The sequence below is a fragment of the Plecotus auritus genome, assembly GCF_963455305.1.
Source record: "Plecotus auritus genome assembly, chromosome: 7".
Lineage (NCBI taxonomy): Eukaryota > Metazoa > Chordata > Mammalia > Chiroptera > Vespertilionidae > Plecotus > Plecotus auritus.
Genome location: NC_137774.1, coordinates 67,505,710 through 67,523,551, shown reverse-complemented (window position 1 = coordinate 67,523,551; position 17,842 = coordinate 67,505,710). Strand labels below are relative to the sequence as shown.

General features: G+C 43.5%; 1 protein-coding gene across 1 annotated transcript in view; it reads right to left on the bottom strand.

The window, feature by feature from the left end:
- Positions 1 to 17,249, bottom strand: part of LOC308253704 (acyl-coenzyme A synthetase ACSM1, mitochondrial-like) — a gene marked incomplete at its 5' end in the record, with an annotated part of 61,014 nt that extends 43,765 nt beyond the window's left edge. The window contains one exon of the mRNA XM_080679374.1: positions 17,179 to 17,249. Within this exon, the coding sequence (XP_080535500.1) occupies positions 17,179 to 17,249 (71 nt within the window). The remainder of the gene's footprint in view (positions 1 to 17,178) is intronic.
- Between the last annotated feature and the right edge of the window lie 593 nt (positions 17,250 to 17,842).

The window sequence follows — 17,842 nt, the reverse complement described above, 5'->3', positions numbered from 1 at the left end:
AAATAGATCAAGAGACAGAGAAACATCAATCAGAACGTCAAACCTCAGGGAAGGTAGGGGACAGTGGGGGTAAGGGGGAAAGATCAACCAAAGGACTTATATGCATGCATATAAGCCTAATCAATGGACACAGAAAACAGGGGGGTGGGGGCATAAATGAGAGGTGGGGGGTAATGGGGTAATAAGGACACATATGTAATACCTTAATCAATAAAGAAATTTTAAAAAAATAAAAGGGAAAGGAAAATCTCTACAGAAAATGCTAACTAATGAATGTAGAGGGGGTGATATAAACAGAAAATCCTCATGTAAAACCACCATAATAATATTCAACTCAGTCAAGAATCATCAGTGGACACTCAAACCATGGGGTGAAAGACAGTGGGGGAGCAGGATAGTCACTAGTCTCATAAGTGTTACCCCACAGACTTCTTACTGGTCAGGAAGAGAAAAGATGCCTTGACACAGTTGAATACCACCCTTCTAACGAGATAAACAGTGTCACTGATGGAAGACAAAACAACTGCATAGACCCCTCATGTGATGCAACGACAAAGACACAACACTGCCCCCCCAGCTCTCCTGCTAAGATGTTTTAAGATGAATATAATCATGAAGCAAGAGTCAGAAATACACATTTGGATGCACCTCCTGCAAAGCAACTGGCTTAGACACTTCAAAATGTCATTGCCATGCGGAAAAGGCTAGAGAACCCTTCTAGGTTAAAGGAGTCAGAGAAGACATGACAACTAAATGCAATGCATGAACCTCAATTGGATTTTGGACTTAAAGAAAGAAATGGCTGTCAAGCACATTATTAAGGCAATTGGGGAATGTTGACTATGGATAGCTATCAGGTAACATATATTGTACCAATGTCAGACTTCTTGTTTGGTAAGCCTGCTGTGGTGAAGTGAAGGAAATGTCTGGCATCCAGGGATTATGGGTATTTACATGGTATTTAGGGGTATCACAATGTCTGCAACTGATTCTTTACTAACTCAGTGGGAGGCTCCAATATGGCAAAAGGTTAACAATTTATGAATTTCAAAAAAGAAATAATGTCTGAGACTGTGTAAGAGAAAGTGTGTAGCAGCAAGACAGTCTCTTCAATAAATGCTATTGAGAAAATTGGACAGATACATGCAAAAAAATGAAACTAGACCACCAACTTCCACCATACACAAAAATAAACTCAAAATGAATAAAGGACTTAAATGTAAGACAGGAAACCATAAAAGTCTTAGAAGAATCCAAAGGCAGCAAAATATCAGACCTATGTCGTAGCAATATCTTTACCGATAGAGCTCCTAGGGCAGCCGTGGGCAAACTATGGCCCGCGGGCCGGATCCGGCCCGTTCGGCTGTTCTATTCGGCCAGCGGAGCCGAAAGAGCGGAGGGTTCTCTTGCTCTCCCCTCTGCTCCTTCACCAGCAGCAGTGTTAACATGGCAACGTCGGGAAACACAGCCGCAGCTCCTTCTTCTGAGTGGGTGGATTTATATCCGCCCATTCAGTAGAAGGAACAACCTCTCAATCTTCCAGAGGTTCCTTGTAATGCCCACGGACGCGTCCCCCGACATCACCCTGGGAATGCGTAGACACGTTATCGTGGTGATGTAGGGAGACACGCCCCTGGAGAGCACAGTATCAGAGCATTAGCTAAAAAGGAGACCAACAACACTGTTCCCACTGAAGTTGATGTTTTAAAGACCAAAAACCTTTCAAACCATTCTACATTGCCATCTACATCTACGTCCCGGGCATAATTTGGAAGTTGCACTAAAGAAAATGTTTAATTTCCTGTTTACACATTTTGTTCTTTTCTATTTGTTTTAGTTTTAAATTATCCTATCTAATAAAAGAGTAATATGCAAATTAACCATCACTCTGCTATACCCACAAGCCATGCCCACCAGCCAATCAGGAGCGAATATGCAAATAAACCCAACCGAGATGGCTACGGCCACAGAGAGCAGGAGGAAGGCTTGGGTTTCCCCGGCAATGGAGGAAGCCAAGCTTTCCGCCTGCCCTTGCCGGCCTAGGCCTCCACTCAAGGCTACAAAGTTTCAATTATAGAAGATACATAAATTCCAACAAAAATGGCTGCTGCCATGGAGCAAGCAGAAGGCTTGGCTCCACTCCAGGCTACAAAGTTTCATTGTAGAAGATAAATAAACCCCATATACCAGGGCCTCCACTTGGGTTGCCAGAGGGCGTGGCCAGCCTGCAAACCACCACAGGCCCCTCGTCCAAGCCGCCCCACGCCCCAAGGGAACCCCCACCCTGATCCGGGACACCCTTCAGGGCAAACCAGCTGGCCCCCACCTGTGCACCAGGCCTCTATCCTATCTAATAAAAGAGTAATATGCAGATTGACCATCACTCCAACACACAAGATGGCTGCCCCCATGTGGACACAAGATGGCCACCACAGGATGGCCAGCAAGGGAGGGCAGTTGGGAGGGACCAGGCCTGCAAGGGAGGGCAGTTGTGGGTGACCAGGCCTGCAGGGAAAGGCAGTTGGGAGGGACCCAGGCCTGCAGGGGAGGGCAGTTAGGGGTGACTAGGCCTGCAGGGGAGGGCAGTTAGGGGTGACCAGGCCTGCAGGGGAGGGCAGTTAGGGGAAAACAGGCTGGCAGGGGAGCAGTTAGGCATCAATCAGGCTGGCAGGGGAGTGGTTAGGGGGTGATCAGGCTGGCAGGCAGAAGCGGTTAGGGGCAATCAGGAAGGCAGGCAGGTGAGCAATTGGGAACCAGCAGTCCTGGATTGTGAGAAGGATGTCCGACTGCCTGTTTAGGCCCGATCCCACCAGGATCCCAGATTGGAGAGGGTGCAGGCTGGGCTGAGGGACACACCCCCCAGTGCACGAATTTCGTGCACTGGGCCTCTAGTTTTATTATATTTAAGTTTAATTTGAAAGGCTTTTGTACCTTTCCTTTGTTAGGCAATTTTATTTTGCCTTTGCCATCTTCAATATAAGGTATGTTATTGTGCTATGATTCCTCCATTTTTTGAAGTTTCAAATTATAATAATTAGTGTTTACATTCTTCTTGTTAAAATGTTTGAAATGAATAAAACTATTGAAATAAAATAAAAAAAAGACCATACCCTTTTATGTAATGTTGTTTACTTTGAATTTATATTAGTTCACACAAACACTCCATCCATGCTTTTGTTCCGGCCCTCCGGTCCAGTTTAAGAACCCATTGTGGCCCTCAAGTCAAAAAGTTTGCCCACCCCTGTCCTAGGGCAATGGACACTAAGGAGAAAATAAACAAATGGGACTACATCAAAATAAAAAGCTTTGCACAGCAAAAAAAAAAAAAAAAAACATCAACAAAAGAACAAGAATCCCACTGCTTGGGAGAACACATTTGCCAATGTCATATCCGATAAAAGTTTAATCTCCAACATTTACAGGGAACACATACAGCTTAACAAAAGGAAGATAAACAATCCAATAAAAAAAATGGGCAAAGGACCTAAATAGACACTTTTCAAAAGAGGACATACAGAAGGCCAAGAGACACATGAAAACATGCTCAAAGTCACTAATCATCCAAGAGATGCAAATCAAAATGACAATGAGGTACTGTTACACACCGGTTAGAATGGCAATCATCAACAAATCAACAAATGAAAAGTGCTGACAAGGATACTGAGAAAATGGAACCCCCCTGCATTGCTGGTGGGAATGCAGACTGGTGCAGCCACTGAGGAGAACAGTATGGAGTTTCCTCCAAAAATTAAAAATGGAACTCCCATTTGACCCAGTGATCCCACTTCTGGAATTATATCCCAAGAAACTAGAAACAACAATCAGAAAGGACATATGCACCCCTATGTTCATAGCAGCACAATTTATAATAGCTAAGGTTTGGAAACAGCCTAAGTGCCCATCAGCAAATGAGTGAATTAGAAAATGGTAGTACATATACACTATGGAATATTATGCTGCTGTAAACAGGAAGGAACTCTTATCATTTGCAATAGCATGGATGGACCCAGAGAGCATTATGCTAAGCGAAATAAGCCAGTCAGAGAAAGTAAATATCACATGATCTCACTCATTTGTGGAATATAATGAACAATATAAACTGATGAACAAAAATAGATCCACAGACAGAGAAGCATGGATCAAACCGTCAAACCTCAGAGGGAAGGTAGGGGAGGGTGTGGTTAAGAGGGAGAGATCAACCAAAGGACTTGTATGAATGCATATAAGCATAGCCAATGGAATAGACACCAGGGGGTGAAGGCATGAGCTGGGGGTTTGTGTGTGGTGGGGAGGGCAAGAGTTGGATAAGAACACATATGTAATGCCTTCATCTATAAAGGAAAAAAAAGAGAGAAAGTGTACGTGTGTGTGTATGACATTGTGGTGTTTGAGTGTATGTGGGGGTGAGGGAGGGAGAGAGTGAGGGATAAGGGGTACAAATATGTGAGGGAGTCTGAGAAAGAGAAAGACTGTGAAGAAGAAAGAATGTAGGGGAAGAGAAAGTACCTAGTGTTCCTGGACCAGTTGGCTCTAGGACATCCCTAAGGTCTCTATGGGTCTTTCTGAGTCACTGACCTGTTCGGATGCAGCCCATGGTCACCAGCCACCACTCAGGCACTCGAGGCAGAATCAAGGCAAGACGGTCTCCCTGCTGCAAGCCACAAGTCTGCATGAAGACGTTGGCTGTGCGGCAGGTGAAGTCTGTCAGCTCTCTGAAACTCCACTTCACTTCGTCTCCTTGGCTGTTCACCCACCACAGGGCTGGGTTGGGGCCTCTTTTGCCTTCCTGGTCAAGATCATACACCATGTGTTATTCCTGCTGCAGAGGAAAAGGGCACTTATTCCCCCAATCCACTTTCATAGGCACATTCCAGTGTGAGCATAGCTCAGGAACTGAGGACTATTTTAAATCATTTAAAGAGCCAAGAAAAGTTAGGGGCATGCTGTGATCCAGCCAACTTCTGGTCTACTATAGCCACCTCCTCCCAAGTCACATAGACCATGAATAGCTTCCTGTCTCCAACTGAAGACTTAAAACTCCAACCCCACCTGTCTTAGTTCCAGGTAGACAGTGGGCTTCTCTTTGTGCCCCAGCATTCTCATCTACGAAGTGGGGACAATAATATTACCTAGCGGGTCATAAAGTCCTAACGAGTTATTTAATGAGTAAAGTGTACATAACAGTGTCTGGCACAGTAGGTGCTCAATAAATATGACAATTAACATAATTGCTACACACTAAAAGAGGCTAATTTAGGCTCTGAATATTTGGAGAAATTAATTTTTAAAATTAAGTTACCTCTAATGGTGAAATTTGTAAGAAGCAGACTGGGAAGGTCCAGGCCCCTATTCCTTCAGAGAAACATCAAGTAAACAGACTAAAATGGCTTTGTTGGGGCTCTTAAAACAGTCAAGGATCTGCAGCAACCAACAAATGGCCACACAGCTAAAGCACACTCATAACGGTAGGGCATGTTGTGATGTTTTGCTCACTCTTGCACCCCCCTTCTCTGATTTGGTGTCCCAGGTTTGCGAGGAGGTGTCGCAGGGTCCCAGCCCCTCTTTGGAACAGAAGGAAAAGAGTGAAACTTGTTTGCAACATTCAGTGGGGAGTGGATGTAGCTGGAAAGGAATTTATTTATTTATTTATTTATTTATAGATTCCCTAATAACAAGTAATGTTGAGTATCTTTTTGTATACTTATTTGCTATATGTGAGACTCTCAAGTGAACTGTTCAGATCTTTTTCCAATTTTCTACGTGGGTTGTTTCCTTTTCATTGAGTTTGTGACCTTTGTATGTTTTCGATGCAAGTATTTTTTTTCTTTTTTACTTTTCTTTATATCTTTATTATTTCTTAAATATATCTAGGAATAGGGTTTTTATAAGCAATTAAAGTTAAGTTGTTATTAGTTTAAAATAGATTATTATAACTTTAAGAGATTATATGTAATATATGCAATTCATAGTATATACACAGAAGGAAATGAGATGATAATCAAAACATATCAATACAAAATACAAACACCAACCAAACACAAAAGAAAGCTGTAAAAGAGGAAATGAAGGACAAAAATTAAAGCTATGATATCAAGGAAACAATTAACAAAATGGCAGTCATAAGTCCTTCCCTATCAGTAATTACTTTAAATGTAAGTGAGCTACATTTCCCAAAGTCAAAGATTGGCAGGATCTAACTATCTGATGTCTATAAAATTATCTGCATTATAAATGGCCAGGGGCCATCATGACCTAAACAACCAGATGGATGACCGGTCAACAGGAAGTTCATAGAGCACCTCTCATCCCTCCCCCATGGCACACAGGCTCCTATCACAGCAAGGCTGGTGGCCAGCAGGCAGGTGGGGCAGCAGGGGTGGTGGGGCAGCAGGGGTGGTGGGCGGGGTGAGGTGGGCATGGTGAGTTCTTTAGGCCTGTTGCCCAGGGCTGGGCCGGAGGCCTTAGGACCTCGCCGCTGCTGTGGCTGCTGCAGATCAGGCCCAGAGAGAGGCCTGGAGTGAAAGGCAGGGCCTGATCAGCATCTGCCATGGCTGCTGGCAAGGCTCAGAGAGAGGCTGGGAGAGAGAAGCAGGGCCTGATCCGTAGCGGCCGAGGTGGCTGCGGATCAAGCCTGGAAATAGGCTCGGAGAGGCTGACTGGCATAGAAACCGACCAATCAGAACCGAGGAGCCAATGGCTGCCTAGGAGGCAGAGCTTTTGATGCTGACAGGCATAGAAACTGACCAATCAGAATCTAATCTGGATGACCTGCGAAGGCAGAACCTAAGGTGGGGGCTGAGGAGGGGTTTTAAGGGCAATAGCTGTTTGGTGTAAGAAAGCGGTTCAATTTTTTAATGACCAGTTTGGCAGTATAGTGCATATGTCTGGCTATCAGTCCAGATATAGGGATTATGTATTTTTGTCTGTCAAGAGCATCTCCTCCTGCTGAAAAAGGCCCCCTCCCATTTAAACAATACTATCCTATATAATCTATTTACATTAATAAAAGGGTAATATGCTAATTAGACCAGGTTGACAGGCCATCTTCCAGATGTTCGACTTCCTTCTGGACAAAGCCATGGTGGTGGGGGCCAAGGCAGAGGCAGTTAGGGGCGATCAGGCTTGCAGGGGAGAGCAGTTAGGGGCAATCAGGCCACAGGGGAGAGTAGTTGGGGGCAATCAGGCCAGCAGGGGAGCAGTTAGGAGTGATCAGGCAGGCAGGCAGAGGTGGTTAGGGGCAATCAGGCAGGCAGCAGAGTGGTTAGAGGTGATTAAGCTAGCAGGCAGGTGAATGGTTAGGAGCCACCGGTCTCAGATTGCAAGAGGGATGTCTGATTGGAGAGGGTGCAAACTGGGCTGAGGGAACCCCTCCATGCATAAATTTTGTGCACCGTGCCTCTGGTCTATACTAATAAAAGGGTAATATGCAAATTGGTCATGATGCCCTCACAGTAATGACCGAAAAGCAGGCTGCATGGGGCGACCAGGCCGACAGGGGGGTTAGTGAGGGACGACCAAACGACTGAACAGCAGGCTGCATGGGATGACCAGGCCGGCAGGGGTGGCAGTGAGGGGCGACCAGGCCAGCAAGGGGGTCCATGAGGGGCGTCCAGGATAGCAGCGGGAGCAGTTGGGGGTGACCAGGCCAGCAGGGGGGCCACTTGGGGGCAACCAGGTCGGCAGGAGGGGCAGTTGAAGGCAACCAGGCCGGCATGGTGGGCAGTGAGAGGTGAGCAGGCTGGCAGGCAGAGGCGGTTAGGGGTGATCAGGCCAGCAGGGGAGGCAGTTAGGAGTAATCAGGCAGGCAGGCAGGTGAGCAGTTAGGAGCCAGCGGTCCCAGATTGTGAGAGGGATGTCCAACTGCTGGTTTAGGCCCGATCCCGGGGATTGGGCCTAAACCGTCAGTTGGACATCCCGCAAAGGGCCCCAGACTGGAGAGTGTGCAGGCTGGGCTGAAGGACCCCCCTCCCATGCACAAATTTCGTGCACCGGGCCTCTAGACCTATATAATAAGAGGCTAATATGAAAATCGACCCAACCATGGAACAACTGGTTGCTGTGACATGCACTGACCACCAGAGGACAGACGCTCAATGCAGGAACTGCCCCTTAGTGTTCAGTGTGCTCCCACAGAGGGAACGCCACTCAGCCAGAAGCCAGGTTCACGGCTGGCCAGCACAGCAGTGGTGGCTGGAGCCTCTCCCACTTCCACTGCAGGCGGGCAGTAAGGAGCAAGGTGGCAAGGACTGCGAGAGCCCCAGACTGTGAGAGGGTGCAGGCCGGGCTGAGGGACACCCCGCCAGTGCATGAATCTTGTGCATCAGGTCTCTAGTAGAATAAATAAAACCAATTTAAACATTCAGATTTTTTACAATAAAATGCTAACAATATAATATCAATTTATATAAGCAAAACCATATTTACATTATAATTCAAATTTAATAATAATTACTCACTTATTCATTCAATATTAGTTAGATCTTAGTATTTCTTAGGCACTGTTCTCAGACCACAAGGACACCACAGTAAACAAGGCACACATATGTGCCCATATGTAAATGGTTTAAATACTTATGGCCAATTTTTTTGTTTAACTCAACTGTCTTCTTTTCCCCAAGTATTTTATCATGAACATGGTTTTTTAAAATATATTTTTTTTATTCAAACAAAACATGTTCAGAGGAGAAATTCAGGCAATACAGAAACTTATGAGCAGAAAGGTTCTTATAAACAAAAGGATTTCTTCAAATTTCTCATCACATTCTTACTCCCTGAATGTTAGCACTGAAATGGTTTAGTGTATATTTTTCCAGCAATTTTCCCCTGAGAGAAGCACAAACATGATTTTTTGACTCAGATGATTGGAACCAAAGAATGTATCTCATCTGAGATAAGAGTAATATATGTGCATATACATGTATGTCTCTACAGCTTTAAAAAAAATCAGTGCGGTGAAAAAAATCCTTGCCCAACAGGATAAACAGCATTAACAAGTATTGATGACAAGTTGTGCACTGTTTATATACAGGAAGCCTAGTACAGTACATAAGATTTCTGCAGGATTTTAACAATGATGGAAAAGCTGGTATATTAAGGTAGAAAACAATTGTTGCTCAGAATTCAGACTTTGTTAGATCCTAACTCCTGCACCTTGAAGAAGATATCACTGTAGTAGTTATGTATTTCTGTGCTAAGGATTAATTTGATAATGTGATATTGACATGAAGCTGTTTTTGAGAAGATAAAATACAACCCTTAAACTAGATTTGAAATTTAAAGTTTTATGCGGTGAGATCTGAAACCAACGGATATTGAGAAATCATTTTAGAAGATAAAACGCTGAGTAAGTAACTCAGCCGTAGAAAGAAATGAACAGCCCTGGCCAGAGCAGTTAGAGTGTCTGCCCTTGCACCAAAGGGTTTCGGGTTTGATTCCTGGTTAAGGGCAAGAACCAGGGTTGCAGGTTCGATCCCAGCCGGATACCAACTAACGGATATGCTCTCACATGTCCATGTTCTCTCTTTCTTTTTCTCCTTCTTCTTTCACCCTCCCCTCTCCCACTCTCTCTCTGTAAAAAAAAAAAATCAACGAAAAAATATTTTCTGGTGAGGACTAACAAAAAAAGAAAAAGAAAAAAAGACACAAACAACTAATCCACAAAAACATTACGCTGAGTAAAAGAAACCAGACACAAAAGGGTGCAAGAGCAGGTCAGTGGTTGCCTGGGGCCTAGGGTGGGGGTGGGAGGGGATTGGCTGAGAAAGGACAAAAGAAAGCTTTTGGGGTAATAGGAATAGTCTAGAGCTCAGTTTCAGGTGTGCAACCTAATGATTAAACATTTATTTAACTTATGAATATAACATTGTATGTCAATTGTAATTGGAAAATGTTTAAAATTATTGAAAAAATAAAGATCTGGCTGGTTTGGCTCAGTGATTAGAGCATTGGCCCTTGGAACAAAGGGTCACAAGTTCGATTCCCAGACAAAGGCACATAGCTTGGTTGCAGGTTCATACCTGGCCCCTGTCAGGGCACCTGCAGGAGGCCACCAACCAAAGTGTCTCTCTCACATCCATGTTTCTCTCTCCCCTACCTCTTCCACCCTTCCCCTCCCTTTCTCTAAAAACTCAATGGAAAAAATATTCTTAGGTGAGGATTAAAAAATAAAAGATAAAAAAAATAAATAAAGGCATCCAAGTCCCAATAAAACAAACAAAACTTCCACGCATGTGAGTTTATTGCTTGTAGAAAAGGTTAGCGTCAGTATTTTTAAAATTTTTTGTTTATTGATTGGTTTAGAGAGAGAGGAAGTGACAGAGAGAGAAACATCAATTTTGTTGTTCCCCTTATGTATGCATTCATTAGATTTGATTCCTGGAAATCAAACACACACACACACACACACACACACACACACACACACACACATCAAACACACACACACACACACACACACACACACACACACACACACACACACACACCCTGCTCAGCTGGCGTGGCTCAGTGATTGAGCATTAACCTATGAACCAGGAGGTCATGGTTCGATTTCGGGTCAGGGTACATGTCCAGGTTGCTGACTCGATCCCCAGTCTGGGGTGGGCAGGAGGCAGACTATCAGTGATTCTCCTTCATCATTGATGTTTCTATGTTGGAAGCTGCTCATTGCCTTCACTAGCAGAGAGGTGTGGACAAGGAACCCGGAAGGCTGGTCAACCTTGAGGCTCTGGCAAGGGTCAGAGCCATTCACCCACTGTCTGATGGAGACAAAGGGAGCTGAAGCAACTTGCACCTTTTAGTCTGATGTAAATCCTTACTGATAAGATAGTTTGCCTGTTACTGGAAATTGCCTGCCTAAGGGCTATAGGTGGATCGCAAACCTGAATAAAAGGGATCCCAAGGCCAGAGCAAAGGGGAGTTCTCTCTTGGGCTTCTGCCTGGCCCCCAATTCCCAAATTAGTATTTTCTTGTCTTGTCTCTTTCATTTGTGTGCGGCCTCCTCCAGAGCCCGAACCCCGAACCCTGAACCTGAACCCTGAACCACGCGGGACATGGGAGGTACACTCGCAACTGGCGCCTCCAACGTGGGACCTCTGGAGGGGATGATTTTGCCTAAAGCGAAGAAAAGATTTCACCGAAAAGGTGGGGAATAATTCACCAAAAAGGTGGGGAAGAATTCACCATATAGGTGAGGGAAATTTGCTGCACGCAAAGCCCACGATCAGCTGCAGAAGTCGCGATCTGTAAATAGGGTGGAAACGCCTTTTTCAGCCAGGCTAAAGGGGCAGAATTAGGTTATAAAGTAAACTTTATTATAGACTTTTGGTTTGCATGCTTAAGGAATGTGGTTTCTTGTTCAAATTAAAATCTTAATTTGTATTTGGAATCTAAAATCTATAATAAGAAATGAAACCCCGCTGCCGAAACCGCTTCTGGTGCGGAGAAATTCAAAGGTGGCAGGAGAGGGCAGGGCTATCCGCTCTCCCGCAATGAGATTACTTAAAGTTTTGTTTAAAAATTATAGAAGAACTCGCTGGGAAATGCAAATTTTGGCAAAGATAAGCTTAAGTGCTAGTTATTACTTCGGAAAGCGAAAAAGGAAAAAATTTAAGATCTGTCTTTATCTATTAAGCATGAAAAGATACGCAGCCAGATTTGTTACCGAAATTTCCCCCAAAGCAGGAAGGATGTGGGGGAAGGGAGACATATGGCAATCCAATATGGACTCCCATTGTTACCGAAATTTCCCCCAAAGCAGGAAGGATGTGGGGGAAGGGAGACATATGGCAATCCAATATGGACTCCCATTCTCCCAGTATGCTAATTTAAAGTCTCTTTTCTCGCCATGAAAAATTTAGAAATGTGTCTGGGATTTCTGTGCATGTGTAAAGAGAGAACCTGGCTTGAAACAAATGCATGCATGGTCCGATTTCGAATATTAGATAAGTTTTCAGCTGGAATCTCCTTACAAGAGCTACAGAAATGAAGAAACCCAGAACTGTTTTTTTTTTCCTAAGAAAAATGGCAGATTTGACCCAGGAAAAGACACAGGCTAGGTTCATGCTGCAGGGAGATCGGCATTTCTATCTGGCCCGCAGAGCCGAAAGAGCGGAGGGTTCTCTTGCTCTCCCCTCTGCTCCTTTACTTTGAATTTATATTAGTTCACACAAACACTCCATCCATGCTTTTGTTCCGGCCCTCCGGTCCAGTTTAAGAACCCATTGTGGCCCTCGAGTCAAAAAGTTTGCCCACCCCTGCTCTAGAATCTCAAAAGTTGTTGAAAAATATACTATAAAGATCTAAAGTAGCACAGGAAGGCTAGCTACACCCTTTGTTAATGGAGGAAGAGGGGTGGTCACCCTTCCCCCAGCAGACAGGTAAACCAGTTTCCCACCAGGAGCCATCTTTAAGGAATGTGGCTCCTTTGAAATCAGGCTTCTCAGGACAAAGGATGTGTTAATTTGCATTTAAATGGCTACAAGTTTGCTAGCCACCCTTCCCCCAGCAGAAAAAAATATGGTCGTTTTAAAAAGTCAAGCGGCTAGGCTGAGCCTGTTAATCAAATGATAAAAACTTGTTCAGTAATCTGAATTTTCTTCTTATGAAAAAACCTAGAGGACAGAATTTAATCTATTAATTGAATATGCCTTGTATTTTATTTGAAATGTATCCTTAAAAATGTAAAAGTATTATTGATTTGAGAAATGCTAAGAATTTAACTTGCTACCTAAAATTTGAAGCTCTGAAAGTTCAAGGTTCAAATCAAATTGGGAGAAAATGTAATTGTGGTAACTAAATGCCTAAAGTACAGAAATTTATTCTGGAGAAAATAAAATGTTATGTTTTCTCTGAAAATTAGGAATTCAAAATATTTGGTCTAATTAAATAAAGAGGATTAATTCTGTGATCCCAACCAAATTTTTAATATAAAGAACAGTTTAAATTTAATTGATATCTTAAGATAATTATAAAAGTATTATAATCTTTAAATCATATATAGATATATATTTGATGGGTTTTTTCCAAGTTAAAATTTCAAAGCTTTAACTGAAAGATGATTCTTGGAAAGTTCCAAGGGTCCTGAGTAATTCAAGGAATTCGTACTGTCTTCTTAAATGAAATATTTTCAATTAAACCAATCCAATATACTTGAAATTGCATGGAAAGCTTTATCAAATAAAAATTAATAACTATATTTTACTAATAAATTTTATGAAGGTTTTGGCCTCTAAGAAGGGCAAAATAAGTAACTAAATATTTCTTTAAATCTTTCCTCCAACAGAGGAAATTTAAAATGACAAAAAGCCCATAGCTGCCTGCATTTTTAAATAGGCCAGAGGTGGGGCAGACTTTTGCACTTGTAAATCAGATGTAAACATAAACTAAAATAAATAATTTGTGTTTTTGCCTCCCTAACTAAGTTTATGTAAAGTTACTTGTAATATAGCTAGCTATTCAGACTTATCTGCCAGTTTCAAGCAGCAGCCCTGTAGGTTGCTTGGTGTTAAGAAAGACAAAGATTTTTAAATGAAACTCTCTGTAGCCTGAAAATTATTCTGGAAAGAAAAAGAGAGGTTTCCTTCAAACATCTGAAGAACTGTAATTAAAAGTCAATATGTTTGGCCTCTTAAACTAAAGTAAATGATTTGTGTTTTTTGCCTCTCTGACAAAGTTTATGTTATGTTACTCAAAGACTAATTGCAGGGATTTAATTAATGTCATTTATTGTCCATAACCTAGGACAAGTGAAGTTAAAAAATAAGCTTTATTTCAAATTATTTAATCTGGATAATTGAAATAAGTGGATATTCATAAAAACTTAATTGTACTGGACAGAAACTGTTCCTGAAGTATTAACTAAAATTTTTATTGATAGTTTATGTCATAGTAAAATTGCTTAACATGCAATGAATCCAAAGCAGTCATATTTTTGTGCAAAAAATTAAAAGTTCTCAAGACTGCATTATAAAATTTCCAAAAGCCTCCTAATATTTAAATTAAAAGGGGGGGGGGGATAGTAGAGTAATATCCTGTAAGAAATAATACCTTGTAAGTAAATTACATCAAAAAAAATTTTTACTTTGGAAAATTATTTTTCATTTGTTATGCTAATAGCAAGACACCCATGAAAAATCACATGGTGTCAAAATAAGCCAAAGGAAAATCGTTGGGCAAAAATAAAAAAGATCCCAAGTCTAGTTTATAGAAAAGATTCCTTTATTATTAACCTTTGGTCAAGAATATGTTTGTATATTTCCAGAAAACTCCTAGACCATATGGATTCCTGCAACAATGGATCCCAGAGAGGAATTGACAGGACAGCTCCAGCCACAGAAATAGCAGTGGCCCCGAGAACAGAGGAGAAACAGTGCAGAAATGAAGATGGTGAAGACGCCTTGCTTGCCTTGCTAGCCTTGCTAGCAGTCAGCAGCTGTGCGTCGCCGCAGGTTGCCCAGGACCAAAATCAGAGAAGGTTGGACCTCCATTGCCACCGTTTGTCCACCATCCAGAACTGAAATATCATTGCTGACATGTACACATAAGGAACTGTTGGACATTGAAATTGGGACTCAAAACTGTTGCACATTGAAATTGGGACTCAAAGAACTGTTGGCCCAAAAATAAACTTACTGCAGACTGATTCATTTGCTTCTCAGCATAACCAGTATTGCTTGTCTCATTTTTGTTCTCAAATGTTTATTTCTAGTCTGCAGATGCAAGATTTTTTTAAGGAAAAGAAACGGGGGAGATGTTGGAAGCTGCCCATTGTCTTCACTAGCAGAGAGGTGTGGACAAGGAACCCGGAAGGCTGGTCAACCTTGAGGCTCTGGCAAGGGTCAGAGCCATTCACCCACTGTCTGATGGAGACAAAGGGAGCTGAAGCAACTTGCACCTTCTAGTCTGATGTAAATCCTTACTGATAAGATAGTTTGCCTGTTACTGGAAATTGCCTGCCTAAGGGCTATAGGTGGATCCCAAACCTGAATAAAAGGGATCCCAAGGCCAGAGCAAAGGGGAGTTCTCTCTTGGGCTTCCACTTGGCCCCCAATTCCCAAATTAGTATTTTCTTATCTTGTCTCTTTCATTTGTGTGCGGCCTCCTCCAGAGCCCGAACCCCGAACCCTGAACCTGAACCCTGAACCACGCGGGACATGGGAGGTACACTTGCAACTGGCAGTCCAACGTGGGCTGCTCACATTTCTATCTCTACCTCTCCCTTCCTCTCTGACATAATGAAAACATATCTATAATAATAAAAGGGTAATATGCTAATTAGACGGGACATCCTTCCAGACAAAGCCAGGGCCTGAGGGAAGCCAGTCCAGGTCCTGGATGCCTGCGTGTGGCCAGAGGGAAGCCAGCCCGGGTCCCAGGTGCCAGAGGGAAGCCGGTGCCAGCAGCTGGGGGAAGGAAGGCCTACTCTTGCATGAATTTTGTGCATCGGGCCTCTAGTGTAAAATAAAAAGAAGAGGGCACATAGAAATGTTGGATTTCTAACTTAAGGGAGGGTTGTTTTAAGGGAGGTTCAGGGAGTAAAGTGGATCCCAGTGGCGTGCCCTCTGCAGAGTGTTTGATAGGAGCAGCACCAAGATCTGTAGATTGTAAGGCAGGTTTCAAAATTAATTTACTCCACAAATGTTTGTTGAGAAACTTCTAGGTGTCAGACACCACACATCACTGGTTACAGTGACACTGTAACCCTGATTACAGCAATTGGGAAAGTGGAGACAGACAGATCAGAAGTGTTGTGAGAATGAAAATTAATGCAATGAGGGTGCTGGGGGGACATTGGGAGATATGGATGACTTGACAGTGACTGATAACAATGATATAAAACCCAACAAGAACAGGTATTTCATGGAGGAATCCTATTTACTTGGTGGTTATCTCCCTGGGTGGATATGTGTGAACTAATGAATAAGAATTTTATGAAGATAAATGCGAGAATGAAGTGGTGGGCTCAATTCCTTCTCTCTACCTCCTCCCTCTCCAGTCCATCTCATGGTCCAAAAGGTATTCATGAAGTCAAGAGATGTTTTGGCGTCATCTAATCATGAGACCAGGTTAAAAAATGGATTTTACAATTAGAAAGCCTGGACCCAAATTCTGCTCCTCTACTTAGGTAACTAATTTCCATAGGTCATTTAAAACTCTTGGAACCTCAGTTTTCCCATCTGGGAAATGGAGATCACAAAAGTATCCATCTAATTTGAACATTAAATGGAAAGTGCTTGACATGGCGTATAAAAAATGCTCTTCATAACCAAGGCTCTATTTTCCTGGGAGTTATTATGAAAATTCAGAGAAAGGAAAAAGAAAGGAGGAAGAAGCCCCATGAAAGGCATATAGGCTTTGAACACTAGCACGTGAATGCATATGTTAAATTCATTGGAAACTTAAAAATTCCATCAACTCTCAGACTGCATTGCTGGAGAATTCTCTCTTTCTACAAAGATAATGTTGGGTAACTTTTCACACTGTGATCATCATCAGCTGGGACTTAGTAGCTGGAACACCACCCATTGTCCACCCCATCCCCTGGGGAAGACATCACTGCTCCCCTTTCAGTTTTAAGCACTTGGTTTCTTCTGAAGAGACCTGTAACTCTAGAGGCTGAGGGACTGGTTTCTCTGGGCAGACCCCAATGCCACACCCCAGTCGTCTTTGGTAGAGAGGCCTGCAGCTGACCTTCCTCTCCTCACAGGAGGATGGCTGACTGAGCTCTACCTGTCAGGTGCGCAGGTGCACCAGCGGGGGGCCTGTCCCTTCCCTCTGTGCAGCCTGAAGTTGAGCCCAAGTTTGATAAGAAGAATTCCAGTGAGGCTCACAGTCCCATTAGTGGAAGGTCAGAATTCAGATGAACATCAAGTTGCTGACCTTGTAGTTAGAACTTTGCATTTGGTCACAATTATCTGACTGTACCCAATACTTTTACCTGCTGTCATGTTTCTTAAGGGAGATTGTCCCCATTTCACAGATAAAACCACTGAGGCACAGAGAAGTGCGGAAGTGGCCAGGGTGAGAATTGAGAATTGAACCCCAAAACATAAGCTTTTCCCATGACACTGGTAAGTTGAGGCAGACGCTGTATCGGGTCTGTGCCCTCAGCCTCCGAGGAGCAAGATAAGCCAGAGAGATCACGCCTATTCCCACCCCCCATCACAGGCACCTCCTCACCTTCTCCATTTGAGTCCAGTAGTCCAGGACATCACTTGCAAAGTTAAATTTCTCAGGTGTATCATGGTCATTCCATCGCGGGGCGCCAGTTGCTGATAAGGACTGGGAGCTCAAGTGCCTAGGGGAAGGGTGGAAGGCATGGCAGGGTTTGTGGGTGCCCCAAAGGACCCGGAGCCTCATCAGCCACTGCATGGCGGAGCAGTCCTCAGGAAGCAGGCACGGACTTCTCAGTCACCACCTGCTTCGGGAAGGGATGGCTAATAGGTCAGTCGTGGAGCAGGACTTTCCTGCACAAGACGAGGCACATTTCTGGTTCATGGCTGGAGTTTGGTTTCAGCTGACCAGTATTTGGATGCACAACTTAGTGACTTAGGATTTAGGATTTCTCTTTCCAGCTCAGGAACCACAGGCAGAGAAGGATGGGGAGGGATTATAGCTGCTAGATGAGGTTGGTACACCTTCCTGAGGGTCTTCTCCTTCTCTCTCACCCCCTGGGAGTTAAGCTCAGGTTGGCAGCCATGGGACCAGCCCCTTTGTGAGACACTCACCATTTGAAAGTCCTGTTCTGCATGCTAGCCTGGCTCTAACACCTCTCTTCCTGCCGAGCCCAACTGTGCCGTTCTCATGGAAGCTGTTATATTTTTAGATGATCCAACCCCTGTGC